Here is a 19,417-nt window from a genome sequence, read left to right as displayed (position 1 = left end):
AGTGTTTCCTAGCTCTTTATACCAATAAACATGGGAAATTTTTATTACTTGTGTCAGTATTATATTGTGGTCCTAATGGCCATTTTATATTTTCCTACAATAAACTCATTTGTACTTGACATCTGTGCTTAAGGCTATTTTCACACTGGCCATAAGCTTGCTTCACTACACACTGCAGAGCTCTCATATCAGTTGCAGAATCAGGAGGAGTCAAGGACTCAACGGTATTCTTCATGCAGGATTCCCTCCTCACACAATAAAAACAACCTTTATGGTATCTAGAAAGAAAGTCCCATGTTCCAAAATTATTCAAGTCCTGGGCTATACAGAGCATGTAGAATTCCATGGGTTTACTTTTTCAGCCCATATTCGTTCCATTTCTGCTAATGGAAATCAGAATGGTTATGAGTACTAGGTGTGATAGTGGCCATGGGGAAAAAAACGGTTCAGTGAAGCAGCTGGATTTTGGTCCAATTCCATGTCATCACATGGCAGATGGGGAAAGGATCAAATATTTATTTACTCTTTATTTGGTAGTTTATACTCCGATGTGGAGTTATACCTAAGCTCACAAACCGGGTGAGTTACAAGAACTCACATTTCTACTGGCCTTAAGAATGGACTTAAGAATTTTAGCTTCAAGCAGCAAAAGGGGCTGCATATCTAGGCACCTGCAAAGTCCCCCTTTCCCCACATCCCTACAAAGTTCTCCCCTTAATAGTAATTTAACTTTCTGCATTTCTTTTTCATCGACAGTAACATAAGAGAGATACGAAGGGAGGAACAGGGTTTCAATTAACAATGAACTGATCTCAGTGGCTTTGGGACTGATTACGACCTATTGAAACTGTAAATGAAATGGCTACACAAAGTATACAATACTATACACTGACACACTCCAACAGTTGCTAAAAGATTTTGAACGGTAAGGTGACTGCACTGACAAGATACTTCTACTCACAAAATATCAGGTCTGCTATTGTATTATTTCAAATTCTATTGCAATCAATGGGACTTTGTCTTGTATTCACACTACACTTAAACCTGTACTATGTAAGTGTAACTAAAAAAAAAAAAAAGTAGGACAATGGTTATTGTGCAAAGACAACGGCTGTGTTCCAGAGTTTTAAAAAGGCATGAACTGCTTAGTAAGGAACTGATTTCACAATTCCATTCACCCACCAAAATAGTACTACTAGGTCTTCTCTGAGAAATTTTGCCACATATCTCTCTGACAGGATGTGATTTAGATCTAAACAGAGTTATTGGACATGATTGCTAATTAGCAGGAATGTAAATAATTCTGTTTTAAAACTTTTGTTCAGGATTTCATTTTATGCTAAGTAGCCAACGAAACCTTGGGCTTCTGACTACCTCTCAGTTGTGGACAATTTCTCCTTATTATTTGTCCATCATAACACATTTCTCTGTCAATCCTGCAAAAGGATTCAGCATGGCTGGAGAAATGTACAGTATGTAGGACTCCCTAAGAGACCTTCAGTGACTCCATTAGCCAAAAAAAGGTTAAGATCCTCCTAAACTCAGTTTTTCCTATGTAGCAACAAAAACAGCTTAGTGGCTATGACTAAGGCTAAGATTTTCTTACAGATATTTTTAGTAAAAGGCATAGACAGGTCACAGGCAATAAAAAGAAAATCATGGATGCCCATGACTTGACCCTGACTTTTATTAAAAATACCCCTGACAAAATGGAGAGCCCAGCTGCAGGGTCCCCACACTGCCTGAAGAGGTTGGGCAGCTGCGGGGGCCACTCCAAGCACTGGGGGGCCCCACCACCTGTAGGGGCTCATAGCTCCAGGGTCCTGTGTTCCCTGCTTGGGCGGCATGCAGGAGAGATTTAAGTGATGCACACAGCCAGCAGCATGTGTTCAGGTGCCCCTCTCCCCACGTTGCGCTGTCCTGCAGTTGCTCCCAGGACCCTGCTAGCAGTGCAAGGAAGGAAAGGGGTGTGTGTGCTGATGTCAGGGTGTCCCCCTCCCTTGGACCCCATCACCACAAAGCAGGGCAGAGGGGACAGCCTGGCTCAGGCGGACTCGAAGCTGCTGCGGTCTGCATGGTGAGTGCACTGTTTCTGATATTTCCCCAGCAGCCAGCTCACACAGTCTCTGTCTCACACACACATGCTCTCTCTCTCTCCCCCTCCCCGCCTACCCCATCTCCGCAGATCTGGGGAGGGGAGACAACAGGGCTCCAGACAGAGCAGGAGAGCATTCAGTGGGTATCTTAAAGAGATAGCACACGGCTTTCCCCAGCAGCCAGCACACACAGAGACTGTATGTGTGTGTGTGTGTGTGTGTGTCTCTCTCTCTCACACACACACACACACACACACACACACACACACACACACACACACACACACACACACACACACACACACACACAGTGTGTCTCTCACTCACCTCCCAACACATACTTGTATTATTTTTGTTGTTACTTCTTGGTACTTCCTGCAATGCACATATAGTCTCTGAAATTTTATTCTTTCAAAGTGTTATTTTGGTGTTTTGACTCGTCTATGTATTTCATAATTTTTATTTCTCTTACACTTTATAGCCTTAGCTATGACACTTGACAGACAAGAATTTATTCTTTCTGGAAAGGAGGCAGGCACTTTTCCCTAACTCAGTAAATCACATTAGAGAGCAATGACAAGATATTGAACAATAAAATCCATACTAGTAATATATTACAGATTCTTTTTCAGAAAACAAAGTCTGAATTAATAGGTTACTTATTAAATGCTCTAAGAAAAATACACATATTTTACCCTGACTTTGACTTTCCAGAACTTTCTATTGCTGTAATGATGCTTGATATAAGAAATACATGCAGGCGTTGCCTTATTTACCATATGAAGACACATCATAGGGATTTTTCAATTTGTTTCATATCAAGAACCAAAACAAGAAACTTTGGCATATTTTTCACAGCATAGAAACAGTCAAACAAACATTTTTATAGTGCTCTTTTTCCTTGTAGAGAAGATCTGGTCCATGCTTTACAAAAGTGACTAGTGACTCTAGGTTCCTATTTAGGGTGCTGAAAATGGAACAAATTCAAGGGGCCTGGTGTTCAGACATTAGCTCTTTCTGAAAATCAGGCCCCAGAATCACTAGTTCCTTTTGAAAATTTTAGCCTCGATCATTCATTCAAGTTTCATAATAGCAACAGCCAAGCAAAGTCTCTGTTAAATTGGGGGTTGAGGAGTTAAGAAAGAGACTGGCAGGGCCATATCACATCAATCATTTTCTGTTACAAAGTGTTTAAAGAAATTACATAGGACAGGCACACACTATGGAGATTCTGTACATTTCACTGCTTAAGTCATTGTTCTTACCTCTATGTTCCCAAGTGATTCTTGGTACTGGACCAAATGCTGCTGCTGCTGCTGCTGCTCCAAACAATAAACCCAAAGCTGCATACAAACCAGAGAGAGCCATGATAGGAGTCCTTGCTGTATGGAAGTTGGAGGATAACTGCAACCTAATGTTCCTTTTGCAGAAGAAATCTCCAGTTCCAAATAGCATGTTATAGGGTAGACATTGCCGAACTTAACGTTGCAATAAACAGGTTGGAAAGATGTTCCCAAGCCTATACATCCAATAGATTACTTCTCCAAGGTAATACACATTTTCCAGGTCACAGAATACAGCGATTGTTCACACTTTCCACAGTGTTTCTCAGCAACTATTCTGCCTCTTGAGAACATTCTTCTGTTTTGTCTTAGAAGTAAATTAAACTGCATAGGAGAAAGAGGGTAGAAAAAGAAAAGGGAAGGAAGTGGGTTGAGTTTTCAGAAAGATCAATGGTTTGCAGCCACGTGGTATTTTTGGCAAGTACTTCAACAGCACTATGCAGAGTTTATAAAAAGAGAAATTTTCACAAATTACATGGTAATAAAATTATAAAATATATGATAACCACAGGCAAATATTGACAACAATAACTTCTCATACTATAGTTCATATTTTGATGCACACAGTACTGCGATTTATGTAAGATGAAAGTCTACTCTGATTTACATCTTTTCCTGCCTTTAAATGTGTTTTTTTTAAACCCTACTTTTCTGAAATATAAAAAAATAAATACAATGGTGAGTTTAACAAATGTATATTTCAACAAGATCTCTTTTGGAATCATGTTGAGACTAGAGCTAGGGAAAATGTTTCATTCACTAAATTGTTTGTGTTGAAAGAAAACATTCCAAAAAAGTCAAACCATTTTGTTTCAATGTTTTCAAAATGAAATGTTTTCATTTTTCAGTTTGAAAACTTTCTTTAAATTTCCTTCAATTTTATTTTAAAAAGATTAAAACAATTAAAAATACTTTAAATTTGAAATGAAATACTTTTGTGTGACCCAACACAAAAAGAATTTAGACTTTTTAATTCATCAACAATTTTGAAAAAAAAAATTTCAGTTTGAGACAAATGTTTTCTCCATTTTTCAGCATTCTCAACAAACCAAAAAAATCCATTATTTGCATAGCTCTAGTCAAGACATCTATTTGCCCCAAATGAAATGTTTCTGCTCTTTCAACAACCTTAATTTTTTTTACGGTCAGTCTACTTCCTACTCAAAAGCTCCAAATCAGTCATCGAAGATGGGTGGATCCAAGACATAAATACAGGCCTAAATTCTCATATCCTCACTCTTGTAAGGATATCGTAGTATTTTACTCCATAAGCAGTTTCACAAACCATTTCAATATAAGTGTAATAGGCTGGGCCTTTCTCTGGGATCATGCTTGGGTGGTTTCAGAGGCTCTTCGCCTCCCACAGTCCTTTTCCTGCTTTGGAACCTTACTTCAGCCTTTCCAGGATCTCCAGAGTGGGGTCTTCCACTAACATTCAGTCTCTGAGTTTCCTATAAAGGTCTGATTTGTTTATAGCAGTCCAGCAAGGCTGGACCCCAGGTCAGGGTTTATCTTTGCCCCTTGCCCCACGGTGATCAGCTCTTGGGGTCTGTTAAGTCCTTGTGGTGGATGGAAGCTTGTCAGCTGTTTCTCTCTCAGCTACTCTGTAGAAAGAGTCAGCTACTTCTGAGGCACAGCAGCTTCCCTGCTGGTTGCCACAAATTCCTGTGACACTTTCATTTTTAAGCTTGCATCCTCCAGAGGAACAGGCTTTCTAGGGGCTTGGCTATACTGGAGAGTTGCAGCGCTGGTGAGGGGGTTACAGCGCTGCAACTCAGGATGTGGCCACACTTGCAAAGCACAGCCTGCGCTGCAACTCTCTGGTTGCAGCGCTGGCTGTACACCTGGTCTGCCTCAGGTGTAGCAATTCCAGCGCTGGTGATGCAGCGCTGGTCAGCAAGTGTGGACACCACCAGCGCTTTTATTGGCCTCCGGGGTATAAGAAGGTATCCCAGAATTCCTGTCCACAACAAACCAGAAGAATGGCTGAACTCTGATCTCCCCATAGCTACTTGCTAAAAAACAAACACAGCTGCTCTGTGCTCCAGCGAGCGAGCCAGCGAAGGCAGGAGAATTGCTTTGGAATGTTCAAAGCTGTTTGCTTGAGGAGAGGGGGGAGAGGGGTAATGTTGAGCAACTGTTTATGTGGTCTGACGGCTATTTAGGAGTGCATAATTAGCATTTAGTGAATAAGAGACAGGTGGGGGAAAGGTCAAAACTTTTAAAATGATTGAAGATAGGCACCGTGTATCTTCCAGTCCTTACAACTTGCAAGGCAGGGAGCTGAGAACAGTGTCAGCTCCAAAAATCCATTCTCTCTGTCTCCCCCACGCTCCCTGTCACATTCCACCCCACCCCCCTCTTTTGAAAAGCACGTTGCAGCCACTTGAATGCTGGGATAGCTGCCCACAATGCACCACTCCCAACAGCACTGCAAATGCAGCAAATGTGGCCACACTGCAGCGCTGGTAGCTGTCAGTGTGGCCACACTGCAGCGCTGGCCCTACACAGCTGTACGAACACAGCTGTAACTACCAGCGCTGCAGAACTGTAAGTGTAGCCATGGCCTCTGTCTGCCTATTTAGTACTGGAAGAGTCCAGAAGAGCTTGTTAGTATTCTCCTGATTGGGATGGAGGCATGCCCCATCACAGTAAGGTTATCAAAACCTGGCCCATAGTAAAATTCTGCTTCTTACTACTTCCTATCTGTCCATGGTCAAGTCCAACACATACAAACTCTTTTAGGGATGGGCACGCTGTAAATGTGAAATTCTTGGTAAAAAACACTCTGTGGTGCCCAAAGACTTCATTTCCTGTAGAAGTAGTTTTGGAAAGTTACCCATTCCACAGCACAAAGAAAAGACTGACAAGGCACTACGTCTGACAGGTTCAGCACCATTTTGCTAAGACAATTAAGGATACAACAGTAAGCTATGGAAACATTTGAACCAAACCAAAATCAAAGACTCCAAGCCTTTTTTTTTGGTTCCTTGTGAGACTGAGGGAAGCCCTAGGGAAAAGCTTTCTAGCACAATAGTACTTAATACACCAGACATTTTAAAGGTGATTTGCAAAGGTTTTTCTGGTTTTGTTTTTAAATCCCCCTTCAAACATTAGTTAGATTCCAGAAGAGGAACAAAGCAAAATGTAGTTAGCATTTACCACTACCAAAAAAAATCCTAAGAAAATCCTAGCTATGAATTGTCTCATTTCCCTGAGGCAGCAAATTACATTGCAACCAGAACAAAGATTTGAAAAAATCCTTTCCATTTTAAACCTGTGTATTCATTCCCTGTGTTTATGGTACAGTGGTTGTGATGTCATTCAATCTGGCAAACAAATCAGTAAGTCTGCAGTTCAGACTTCACAGGATATCAGAGAGATAACTGTGTTAAAATACAGCACTAGCTGTGTTTCTAATAAGTTATATACTCCCCCTCTGCCTCCCATCCTTGGAATCTTACAAACGTTTAATTTCTAGTAAAAGTAAAGATTACTACCCTACTGTAACTGCAGTTTTTCAAGGTGATTTCCCATATGTATATTCCACACATGGTGTGTGTACACTCTCTGTACTAGAGACTGATCCTTTTGGTCAGCAGTAGCTGTTGTAGTAGCTGTGCCTGAGCCCTGAGTGTCCTGGTGCCTTCAACTGAGCACATAAAAGCAGGGCCACACATCTTGAAGAATTACAGTTACGGTAAGGTAAGTAACCATTTCTTCTTCTTCCAGAGTTTGCCTGTGTAATATCCATTCCACTCCTGGTGATTCCTACGCAGTGATCTAGTCACAGGAGGTGGATACTAGGTGGTGCAGCAGAAGTCTTTTAAGGCATTACTTCACTTAGTAAGAATCAGTTTAGTATTTTTATTTCATGTAATTTAGTAGAAGTGTAAAAAACAGAGCAAATATTTTTGTAAAATGGCAAAACATTTTAGTTTCTTTTGGCTCCCATTCCAGTTGAATGTTAATTTCTTCTTCTATTTTATCACTTAGCTTACTGAAGAGAGACTTGGTAGGTCCACAGGCCACATTAATCAGTTTTCCTCTCATCATCTTCTTGCTCTTTTCCTATAATTATATAGCACTAATATCACAGGGGCATAGAGGCAATCATTTCTCTCTACCATTTATTTAATAGGCAGCTGAAAATGCAATGACCTATTAACCCTTCTATAACATGAAAGAGAGTGCTAGTGCTAGTGCCCTGTAAGTTTATGAATCCCAAAATAGAATTATTTTAATCCTATGGCCCCATGATGGACAAGTATCAGTGCTTACTAGTTGCCATGGTTACTGTCGGGCTATCTCGCCTTTCTTAGGTGATGAAAAATGACAAGGAAAGTCTGGAACAAGCAAACTATATTATCTTCTCAAACTGAGGAAGAATAAAAACTCTCTGGCTGGCTCATTAAGAGCTCATTTTTCTATGTTGACTGAAAAGCCTTCTGGCTGCCCAGCAGAAATAAGACATTTTATACTCCCTGTGTTGTGTGTCTGCAAATGAACCAATTTATTTAAAAAAAAAAAATCTGACTTACAGGACAGTCTGTTTAGGGCCAACACAATTAAAAATATATATAGGTAGTTTGGTACAAAATATGCTGTACTGAGGGACACAATCCTGCAAGGTGGTGTGTATGCTCATCCCCCATTAGTTTCAGTGGAAGCTGGAGGGTAACAGGACTTGGCCAAGTCCACCAACGCAAAAATTACAGTATATATGTATATACAATATACACAGAAAATGCCTAGGATTTACCCTTTTTGCAGAGTTGAAAATTGTTTGTAGGGGCTGATTCATTCACACTTGCTAGGAACTTATCCCAAGAGTGCAAGGTTTCAGTATGAGACTGCTTTGATGTAATTCAAGTGAGAGAAAGAAAATAACACGGAATATACAAAAACAGTGGCCTGATTTTCAAAACTGCTGAGCTACTGCAATTCTCATTGACTTCAATGGGACTGATGAGTGCTCAGCACTTCTGAAAGTTAGGTAATTGTGAAGAGATTTAATCCTAAAAATGAGCCATAATTTGCCTAAAAACAAGTAAATATCAGAAAGAATACATAAAGCAACCTTGAAACCCTAAGTATACTATCAACTTTAAATATTTAGGCTATGTTCTTCAGGGCAAGGAATGTTTCTATGTTCTGTAACACAGCTATAAGTTTTCAAAGGTAGATGTATTTAAAATAATAATATATAATGTTAAAATATATACTCTGCTGCCAAGAATTTTTTCAGTCATCATTTGGCTGCAATTAGTCACAATACAAAGGGCACACTGCCTGTATAATCTCCCCATAATGCTCTATATCAAAAATTGACTGAAATACCACTGTTATACAAGAAAAAAAAACAATTAACAGAGCACATGGCAGTTTTCCAGGGCACAGCTGGAATTCCAGAGCTGTGAATGCCTCTGTGTTCATCAATAATGTTAGTGCACAGACAGAGAAATAAGGGATGTCAATTTTTGATGCAGCAAAGGAATAATGGTAAAGTAAAAGACATACTCAAGAGAACGTATGAAATTGGTAGACAATAAAGCCTCCATGGGTTGAAAATGTTATTACATAAACAATGGAGAGTAAAACAGTAAAATCTAAAACACAAAAATGGGGAGCTAGATGGCTTAAAATACTGTTAGAGAGACAAAGACACATTCATCTCTGTGTCACCAGCTTGAACTTGCCACACGTTAATAGTGACTGAATGTTAATATGCTTGGTGGACTGTATGGAACAATTTAGTCACTCAAGCCATTTTCTGCTGGAGACATGTCCCTACCAAAAAATTAGCACCACAACAGGCACTACTGTTGGCAGACTTAGCAGAGAGACCAACGATGAAATGAGCCTGAAAGACAAACTGCCTTCTTATTGCTCAAGGTGGTCAGGATGGAGGCCCACAGGCAGACCAGTGTGAGGAAACTCCTTTTAGTGAATGAAGAGGATTTCAGCTTCCAGGGCTGCCAGTCCAGCACTCCATCCCAACGCTAAATTCACTATATATAGAACATACAAAAAACTACATTAAAAGAATATGTAGGTTCCAAAGTCAAACACTTGAAAGCTAGGAAACGCTCAAATTATAGCTGACTGTACAACTTTAATGTGCGTCCAACTATGGAGGAAACAGCATGTCAGCATGCACAAGGGGGGGGTTCTGGCATTTCCTAACTTTTGAGCGCCTTGCAACCGTAATGCTCTTTCAGTGTAGTTTCTCTACATATTTTATATATCCCCTAGATTTAAAAAAAAAAAAAATCAAGATTTTCATCATATGGAACCATAATGACCCCCCCACATGGGTCATCAGCAGAGCCAGGATCTTAGATCTACAGCACAGTCTTATACCATTTGAGCTAATGCAGCAGCCAGTGACTGTAGAAGGGTGTGTGGTTATAGACACTTCTGCCTCTATCCCCACCAGCCTCTCCCTGTCTCTTTCTGCTTCTGCTCCTATCCCTGCTCCCTGGCTAATGCTGGTCTCCGTTTCCTTTTGCTTCTGCCCGTTCCTCCCTCCTTTCCTATTCTCCCTCCCAGCTTCTGCCCAGCCCCTTGCTCAGTTCCTGCCATGTTCCCCTGGTGTTCTTATCTGCCCCTCTCTATGGCTCCTGTTCTTCTCCACATCTACTACCCCATCCCCTTCTTCCCCTCCCTCCCGCAACTCCTCCCTCTCCCCTTTCCCACTCCTCATCCCTCTATATTCAGTCAGAATGTTCTTAATTTTCTTGCATACTGCCTGGGTATCAGAAGAGGGGGCACTAAGAAAACAGGAAAAACACTTTTCCTCCATTTGGCTCCTGTGCCTGGTGACACTGCTGCACTGGCAGTTAGGAGAAGGGGTTGCAGGGAAAGTCTTGCTCAGCCCTGGTTCAGTCCCCTGGTCTGCAGCATATGCAGTAGTTCCATGGCAGTGGTGCAAGTAGGGCGGTCCAGTCTGCCATACCAGTAAGCTGTGTATTGGCTAGTATGATGTACTGGAAAGACACAGGAAGAGCAGAACATGGGGCTGCCGTGCAGCCCCACGCCGGCAGCTCCTCCAGCGTGGCTGTACCGCTCCCAGCCCTTCCACACAGCTGTGTGCCTGTGTCTCCTGTCCAGGGTCTGTACAGCAGCCCCACCGGATGACAGGGCTGGGGGAGGGGCTGGGAGCGATACAGCTGTGCTGGAGGAGCTGCCGGCCTGGGGCCCCCTGTGGCCCCACGTTCTGCTCCTTTCACTGCTGCAGTTCCCAGGAGAGCCCTCAACTCCAGGACTCTCCTGGGAACTGCAGCAGCAAAAGGAGCAGAACATGCAGCTCCTTTGGTGTGGCCGTACCACCTCCAGCCCCACTACCAGCCCTTCCACACAGCTGTGTGCCTGCATCACCTGCCAGGGGTCTGTAAAGCAGCCCTGACGGACGACTGGGCTGGGGCAGTACACCGCACTGGAGGAGCTGCTGGCATGGGACTGCCTGGCAAATCCCACATTCAGCTTCTTTTGCCGCTGCAGTTCCTGGGAGAGCCCTGAACTGCAGGGCTCTCCCTGGAACTGCAGCGACGAAAGGAGCAGAACCCCACAACAGCAGCTCCTCCAGTGTGGCTGTACTGCCCCTCAGCCCTGTCCTCCAGCGGGGATCCTGTACGGACCCCGGACAGGACTCAGGAAATGCAGCTGCATGGAAGGGTACAGCGGTGCCAGAGGAGCTGTCGGCGTGGGGCTCGGTTGCCAGCATGTCTGAAAAAAATATTCTCTGTTGTCAGAGAGAGCTGGTTTGAAGCTTTTCTGCTAGCAATTCCCAAAGCAGGTGCGACTCTGTGAGCTGGTTTTGTTCCAGAGAGCAAGCCCTCCTCTTCTCTTAGCAGCCCACAGAGCAGCTGCCATGTCCATCCACTGGGAGCGCTCTTCTTTACCCCCCCGCACAATGGAATGTGGGATAGATCACGGGGAGGGGAGGAGGAGAGTGCACGGCCCTGGGCTGGGGGAGGGGTTACGTGAGGAGTCACATAAGAAGGTCATGTGTCTCCCCCCTCACTTTAGCTGGTGCAGCATACCGGTAAGAAATGAATTCTACTTGCACCACTGCTCTATGGGAACTGTGCATCTCCGGTCTGACCACTATGAGCTGTAAGAGAGTGGAGCACAGTCAGGGTAGACAGCTCTTCAGAGCATTTAGGTAACAAACTCTAACATGACTCTATTGAACACGTCCAAACTGTGATTTTTTCAGAAGCTTATAACTTGTCCAAATTTGGGTGGATTTTCATATGGATGACATAAGGCATACATCCTTGACACAGTGGCATGGGGGCAGTTGAAATTTTCAAAGAAACAACTGTAAGAATTTTATTTTATTTTATTTTGTTTTTTAACATGGGCAAAACAATGTATTTTTCCCCTACTCTCATTATCTGAAACAGCTGAACTATTTTAGCTGAAATTTTCCAAAAAAGTTCAGCCTGATGCAGAAACCCACATGGGAAATTTCACTTCAAATGGTTGAAATTTATTAAAGTTGAAAGCAGACATAAACAGGATCTTATAAGTTAAATTTTCAGACAAGCTTAAACTATACCTGCACTGCCTATAACATACACCCACATCCTATAACAATTCTAACAGATGCATGTTACAGACTGTTCTCCGATTACTTTAAAAGATGCAATATTATAAAGCCCAAAACCTTCTATGCTATCTGTGCAATCCCAAAACATTATGATTTACTGTCATATATAAAGCAAGGAGGGCCTGGCAGCAGTCTTGTTGCAAAACTGGCCCTAGGTTTGTTTACTGTAGCATTTATCTTAATATTTCTTACCAGTAGTGGGAGCAACAGCGGGAACGCTAGTGCAAACAGGCTACCAGCTTGTTAAACACTCATATAGACCTGCTGTACACAACATGGTGATTTAAACACAGCAAGCCAGCCCACACTAGTACCTCTTGATGTTATCACTGGCGGAACTGCATTAATGCAACGGTGGGAACATTTACGGAAAAATACTAGTATGGTCACAGTAAATGAGTGAAATGCTACTAGGTAGCATCTGTTAAAAAGTCATAAGGGCCATTGTTTTATTAAGAAAATATGAAGCAAGCTTGTAATCCTGAGCATCATAGAAGCACATCTTTTTTTTTTTAATTCAAAGATTTTATTACATTTTTGCGCAGATAGAAATAAAAAGGGAAAGGAAGGCAAAAAATCTGTATTTGGTAGTCAAATGGGAAATGATGCTGGAAACCAAAGGACAGCATTATCAAAAGCAGTAGAGTTTGTATGCAACAACCAAGAGTTCTCCAAACTCCCAGTACATACATTTGGAAATCAGGCACGTGGATACGGAACATTTGTTCTTTTTCTTATTTAAAAATATGTTTGGCTTAATTATTGTGTTGTAGTTCGGAGGGAGCACCAATAATTTTTATGTCTGCAGAAATTAGTATGTGCCACCCTAACATACAGCTGGTGGCAGCCGATAGTGCTAGGTAACTTTCAGTGTCTGCAAGGGAGAAGCATATAAGAAAGGAATGCTTATTGAAAATGTTCACATAAGTGACTGGCTTCCCTACATAATACTGGGATTGTTGGTTAATATAACATCCTTCAGAATGAAATAATTATACAGATTCTTGAAACTGGCAGGTCACAAACAGTGAGATGTAAAGACATTCTCCACCCCATAATCAAATGAAGCATATCTTTTAAAAGGCTTGTAAAAAATCCTATTTATTCCCAAACGTAAAATAAAACAAACAGCGAGCCTAAGATGATTAGATAATGGTTTGTTAGATTCTTTAGTAGATGCTACTGACTCTTTTCCATATTAATTTCAAGAACAGACAAAGAACAAAAACTAAACCTAACAATCGTTGTAAACTATAGAAAAAAATAGGGACTTTTGTTATCCATTTGCTAGGCCACAACTTTGTTCTATGTAAATCCACTTCTCTCTTAACCATTCATCTAAAGTTCTCTCTCTTTGTTATGGCTAATTTAGAACCTGTCTACACCATTTAAAATATTTAAAGCATGATGGACTTCCTATGTGGACAAAAATAAAGCCATGTCACAATCTTAGAGAACTGCATTTTAATCCTAGAAGATTCCTAGCCTAAAACCCATTCCCTAACATGGCTTCGAGTATTTCATGACCATCCTGCCCCTGCCCTTGCAGGTGAGAATCAGCCACAAAACATAAATCAGAAACATGTTACAACACAATCTATGAATATGGTTATTTCTGCAGTGTAATAGAGTACACAGAGCATTAGGCTTTAAGCTCATTCTGCGGTAGGTATCTATCTTTTGTCTGTAAAACACCATGGCACGCTATAAATAAATAATCATTTTGAAGTAGCATTCAATTCTGGCAGTTGATTGCTTATTAAAATCAACCCTCTGATAAATCTCCTGTGTCCAGAGTTTATTTAATGTGTTCCTCAGGGATAGGGAATACTTTTTCTCAGGTATCTATCGTATATTGTTGATACGATACAGGATTTGAGGCCAACAACATGTGCTTCAAATCCAATTCTACTAAGCAGTTATGGGGAATGTTTGCCAGCTATAGCTATGACAATTCAGGTTATAATGAATCTGGAAATGTTTCATCAAATTTTAAACAAGACTTAATTTATTTGTTGAAGAAACCTTCCAGGAAAAATGATGTGTCTAATATCCATCCAGCTTCTAATTTATGCTGTTTAATCAAGAGGTAACTTTTCCAATTACATATATTTAATTTCAAACACAGCTTGCTCAACTTGATTTGCTTGAAATTTTAAATCAATTTTCAGAATACATCAGAGAATCTGAACTGTGAAAAAGTATACAATAGTTCTGCTAACTGCATTCGAGTCAGGTTTCTTTCACATTTGATTACATCAGCCTTCACAACAACTGACACTGATGTACATAGTGGTTTGTTTTGTTTAAATACAAATTTATTTTTTTACTATGTATACTGCACTGTGTGTTTCCATTTCCACTTGAATAATCTTGGAGGATGGAAATAGAACAGTCAGGCTCATATTTGTTTCAGACCAATTTCACTTACACTGTCTCCTAAACTAGAAAAATACTGAAATGTTTGGGTTGCAAACACTGGATTTAAAGAGTCCCTTCAATAAATGATTTCCATTACATTTTTTAATAACCATGAAGCAACTTCTCCTTTCTATGCTGCACCAAAGATGAGGTCCATTTTGTGACTGATCACTTAATGGGAAGACCATTACTATAAACAGAGTCTTGTACATATCAATGTGTAGTTCAAAATTTAACTATCAATATTTAGGGCTACATCGTTGCTCTCTCTAACATGGGAATGCAGGGTGTAAGAAAGACAATTGTTCTAGGTCCTTCCACAGCAAGTGAGAGGAGAGGGGGCAGAGTCCTGACTGCTCTCCCCAACAGAGGCAAACAGAGGTGGTAGGCCATCCACCTTTTTCAGGGCTGCAGTTATTTACTTCTGCCCCTATTACCATCACCACAGACGGAGGGGAGACAATTCCCATGTACTCTGGGCTGACCCTAAAGGATCACTCTAGCCCATAGGAAGGTGATTACTTTTTCCTTGACATTTTTATATCTTCTACATTTGCACCAATTACCTTCACATTGGGCATACCTAGGTAGTTGTTGGCCAGCAACATTAAGGGCCTCAAAGTGAGCGTCTCCTCCAGCCCGACACTAGCTGCCAGGAAATCTTAACCCAATCAGCAAGAATGGAGTAAGTATTGCAGCTTTTGAAGACAAATTAATATAACAGATTGTTTTTTTCATGATAATTGTTTAATTATACGATTTCATAGAGGCACTTCATTGGGGTAAGGGTGAAAAAAATCTCAATTTAATAATAATGTAATAAGATTTTAAATTGAAGTCTATCAATTTAGAACAGTATTCTGAATGCAATGAAGCAATGGTGAGGATTAATTCCACAGGAACTTTCATGGACTTTTCTTGTTTAATCCCATTTCTATTGGCTGCCTGCCTGTCCAGGAGACATCTGTAGTAATACCATACAAATAAACTGCTGTTCGTAGTTTGCCAATAGCTATGACATGGTTATACACATTAGAGCACTGGGACCTGAATATCAAATTGACATTCCCATCAATTCCACAGATTCAAACAAATCCAGCCATCCCTCAGGATCTACCATCTGTCCTAAATCTTTCAAAAAAGCCTTAAAACCACAAAATACAGGAGTTCCCTAGAGAGTTTTATATTTTCAACCTATTAAAATATTAAATTATATTCCTCTATCCCAGCTAAGATTTCAAAGCCCATATTGAAAAATAGTTTCTTTTGGTAAGTTATTTAAGTATGGTAACTTTTTTTTTTTAACCCAAAAAGTTACAGTCTGAACCATCTGTCTTTGTAAATTTTCAATAAAAAACTTCCAGCTAATTATTTTGACAACTGTGACTAAATTATCAAAGGTTAAAGAAAACATCCACTAGATTAAGATAGATGAAAACATGGAAAGAAGTTAAATTCATTATATTCATCTTCAAAGGAAAGTTTAATTTTACTGTAATTCTTTTACATAAATTGAACATAATTCCTTCGGCATTATAAAAAGGGAAAATGCTCACACCTCGACTATAAAACAAACCATATGAAACATTAACATACTAAATGTACTTCTGAGAATTTAGGATAATTGACTAAAAATAACTGCGCTACTTCCTCTTTATATCATTTACAAGTAGAACCACAGGTGTATATATACCTAACCTCACTCACGTGTACTCTTCCTGTAACTAGCCTTTTGAAACTTAAACCGTTGTCGAAGGAACAACAGAAAGGAAAGAAATTTTATAAGAAAGCTCCAGACAAGCAAACTTAAAAGCAGCTCTCCCCATTCTTTTATTATTATTATTTATTTATTTATTTTAAGATCTGGAACAGTATCATCCTAACAAAAACATCCACTTTTCTCACCAAAATATAGTTTCCATTCCAGTGGTCTGCTGCTGTAAAATATATATACACTTGCTGCTAATGCAAACACTTCACTCATACAAAAAACAGCCACACCACCTCAATATAGTCTAGTCTTATCAATGAATTTATTTGAACACACACAGACACAAACCACAGGTTAATGTTAAATAGCCAAATAGTAATGAACTGCCAAAACCGCATATGCTGTCTGGAGATTGTTTTCAGAATGCATTCTCATGAGTAGCCTATATGGTTCAAGAGTTCTAAAACAGAACAAGTCAGTATATAAAAAGGTAGGTTAGAGGTTCTGAACTGAAATATCTTAATACACATAATTAGCATTTTGTTTTAGTAATGTGGGTATCTAACATATCAAAATAATATTTGCTGCTATATCAGTTTCCATGGTACTAGCCCTTATGCTGGAGTTCTATGACATCTCCTAATTTGGTGCATAGCAGGATTCACCAAGAGGCAGAAAGAAAAGAAGAACAGTAGAGCAGCAAAGGGGCTAGGGCTATAAATAAAGATCAATGCAAAAATAATCTGCTCGTTCACTGCTCCTGAAGCTTCTGTTTTCATGGCAGTATCTAGTATCATATCTGCTCTGCTGGCTATAATTTAGCTTATGCAACTACATCCTGGCCTGAAAAAAAACTAAAAGGTAGCACTTTGGAAAGCCCGTTCAACTATGAAAACAAGAAACCAATTTAAAGAAATTGGTAGCATCACTCATGGACTTACAAACAACAGCTTCAGGCTTTCACATCTGGGGGACAGCTCAGTGTTTGAGCATTGGCCTGCTAAACCCAGTGTTGTGAGCTCAATCCTTGAGGGGGCCATTTAGGGATCGGGGCAAAAATCTGTCTGGGGATTAGTCCTGCTTTGAGCAAGGGGTTGGACTAGATGACCTCCTGAGGTCCCTTCCAACTCTGATATTCTATGATTCTATGACTTTCTGTGGACAACCATCAGCTTGCAAAAACCCTGTGCTTCAAATTTTCTTTTTATGGGTGTAGTTAGTTAGAAGGAAAGATAGATAAGTAAATGATTTGTTTTTGAAAGGGTACTGAGAGCTACTTTAGTCTACTATAATTTAGTAATTTATTTATAGTTCTTCAAACCATTCCTCAAATACTTTTTTTATTTAAGTCAAAAACTCAGCTCTTAAACTGCACTTGAGTGGTCTCTTTTATTGTTCCCATACTGTCACAGATTCCAAGGCCAGAAAGGCCTGCTGTGATCATACAAGTCTGACATCAGGTATAACACAGGCCACAGAACCTCTCCAAAATAAATCCTAGAGCATATTTCTTAGAAAAAATCGAATCTTGATTTAAAAATTTTCCATGATGGAGAAGCCACCATGTCTCTGGGTCAATTGTTCCAATGGTTAATTACGGTCGCTGTTAAAAATCTATGCCTTATTTCCAGTCTGAATTTGTCTAGCTTCAACTTCCAACCACTGGATCATGTTATACCTTTCTCTTATAGCCTGAAGAGCCTAATGCTAAATATTTGTTCCCCTTATAGGCACTTACAGATTATGGGGTGACTTCATGACAATCTTCTCTCTGGTAAGCAAAATAGATTGAGCTCTTTGAGTCTATCACTGTAAGGCATGTTTTCTAATCCTTTAATCATTCTCACGGGTCTTCTCCAAATCCTCTCCAATTTATCATCATCTTTCTTGAATTGTGGGCACCAGAACTGGACATATTATTTAAGCAGTGGCTGCATCAGTGCCAAATATTGAGGTAACATCACCTCTTTACTCTCATTCTAGACTCCCTCGTTTATGCACCTCAGGATTGTATTAGCCCTTTTGGCCACAGCGTCACACTGGGAGCTCATGTTCATCTAATTATCCACTATGACCCCCAAATCTTTTTCAGAGTCACTGCTTCAGAGGATAAAGTCCCAACCCCATAAGTACTATCTACATGTATTTTATTCCTACATGTATACATTTACATTTAACTTTATTGAAAGGCATATGGTTTGCTATGAATCAGTGACTTGTCTTCTTCCTCATTTGCCACTACCCTAATGTTTGTGCCATCTGCAAATCAGTGATGATTTTGTTTTTTGCAGGCCACTGATCAAAATATTAAATAGCATAGAGCCAAGAAGTGGTCCCTGTGAGATCGTATTGGAAACATACGTGCTCGATGATTCCCCATTTACAGTTACATTTTAGACCTATCAGTTGGCCAAGATAAGCTTAATATAGAATACAAAAGAACACATCATCACAAATAATTGCAGGACAAAGTTCCTGCTCATAACTAACAAACCACACTTTGTGTTTAGGTGACTGCATCTTCTCTTGTAGCCTCAACAATTATCTTAAACTGGTGACTCTCAATCGTACCTTTCTACTCCCTCAGTCCTATTTTGCATCTCAGCCTGCCTCTGTGACACTTCGTACTGGTGTTTTGCTCTCAATTTAAATTTAGCATGGCCAAAACTGATCTCTTTCACTTTCCACTCCCCACCATTTCCCAGCCTCCCACAAACTTCAGTAAAGTTTGTCAGTGAGAGTCCGAAAAAGGACATATCCAATTCCTGCACTCTCACAAAAAACCTTAACTCCAACATTACATTGTTTAACACCACACTTTTTTATACACACACACATACATATACACACACATATACACACACACACATATCACCTTAATATGAAGTTGGAGTTTATCTTGGGCATTTTGAGTGTTTGCAAGGAAAGGAACACATGCATTATGAATGGTTACATGTTGGAATTGAAAGAGAGGTTACTGTGGAGCTGAAAAGTCTATGAAAGTTCTAATGGCCATAACTGAGTGATAAAGCATGAATGCTGAAGTTGGTCTGGATATTAATGTAGACTTAAACAAGTGATTTCCTTGATTTTTAGTGACTGTGCTGACAGAAAATGTATTTGAGCAACCTGAACTCATTATTAACGGAGTGGCATGTTTGGTGATATATATTTATTAAAAACTCCTCTGACAGAGGATTTCATCTTATTTTCTGCCTAAATGGTGATT

The 19,417-nt window shown here is 40.1% G+C and overlaps 1 protein-coding gene across 10 annotated transcripts in view; it reads right to left on the bottom strand.

Annotated features, from left to right (window-relative positions):
* The window catches only part of SEMA4D (semaphorin 4D), a 157,567-nt gene that overhangs the window by 50,771 nt on the left and 87,379 nt on the right, over positions 1–19,417 (bottom strand). For all 10 annotated transcript variants that reach the window (XM_050945683.1, XM_050945685.1, XM_050945687.1 and 7 more), the window contains exon 2: positions 3,362–3,763. In XM_050945683.1, coding sequence (XP_050801640.1) covers positions 3,362–3,551 — 190 coding nt within the window. In that variant the 5' untranslated portion in view covers positions 3,552–3,763. The remainder of the gene's footprint in view (positions 1–3,361; positions 3,764–19,417) is intronic.

This window comes from Gopherus flavomarginatus, chromosome 3 (genome assembly GCF_025201925.1).
Source record: "Gopherus flavomarginatus isolate rGopFla2 chromosome 3, rGopFla2.mat.asm, whole genome shotgun sequence".
NCBI lineage: Eukaryota > Metazoa > Chordata > Testudines > Testudinidae > Gopherus > Gopherus flavomarginatus.
The sequence above is the reverse complement of the archived record's forward strand: the minus strand, read 5'-3'. Positions and strand labels throughout refer to the sequence as shown.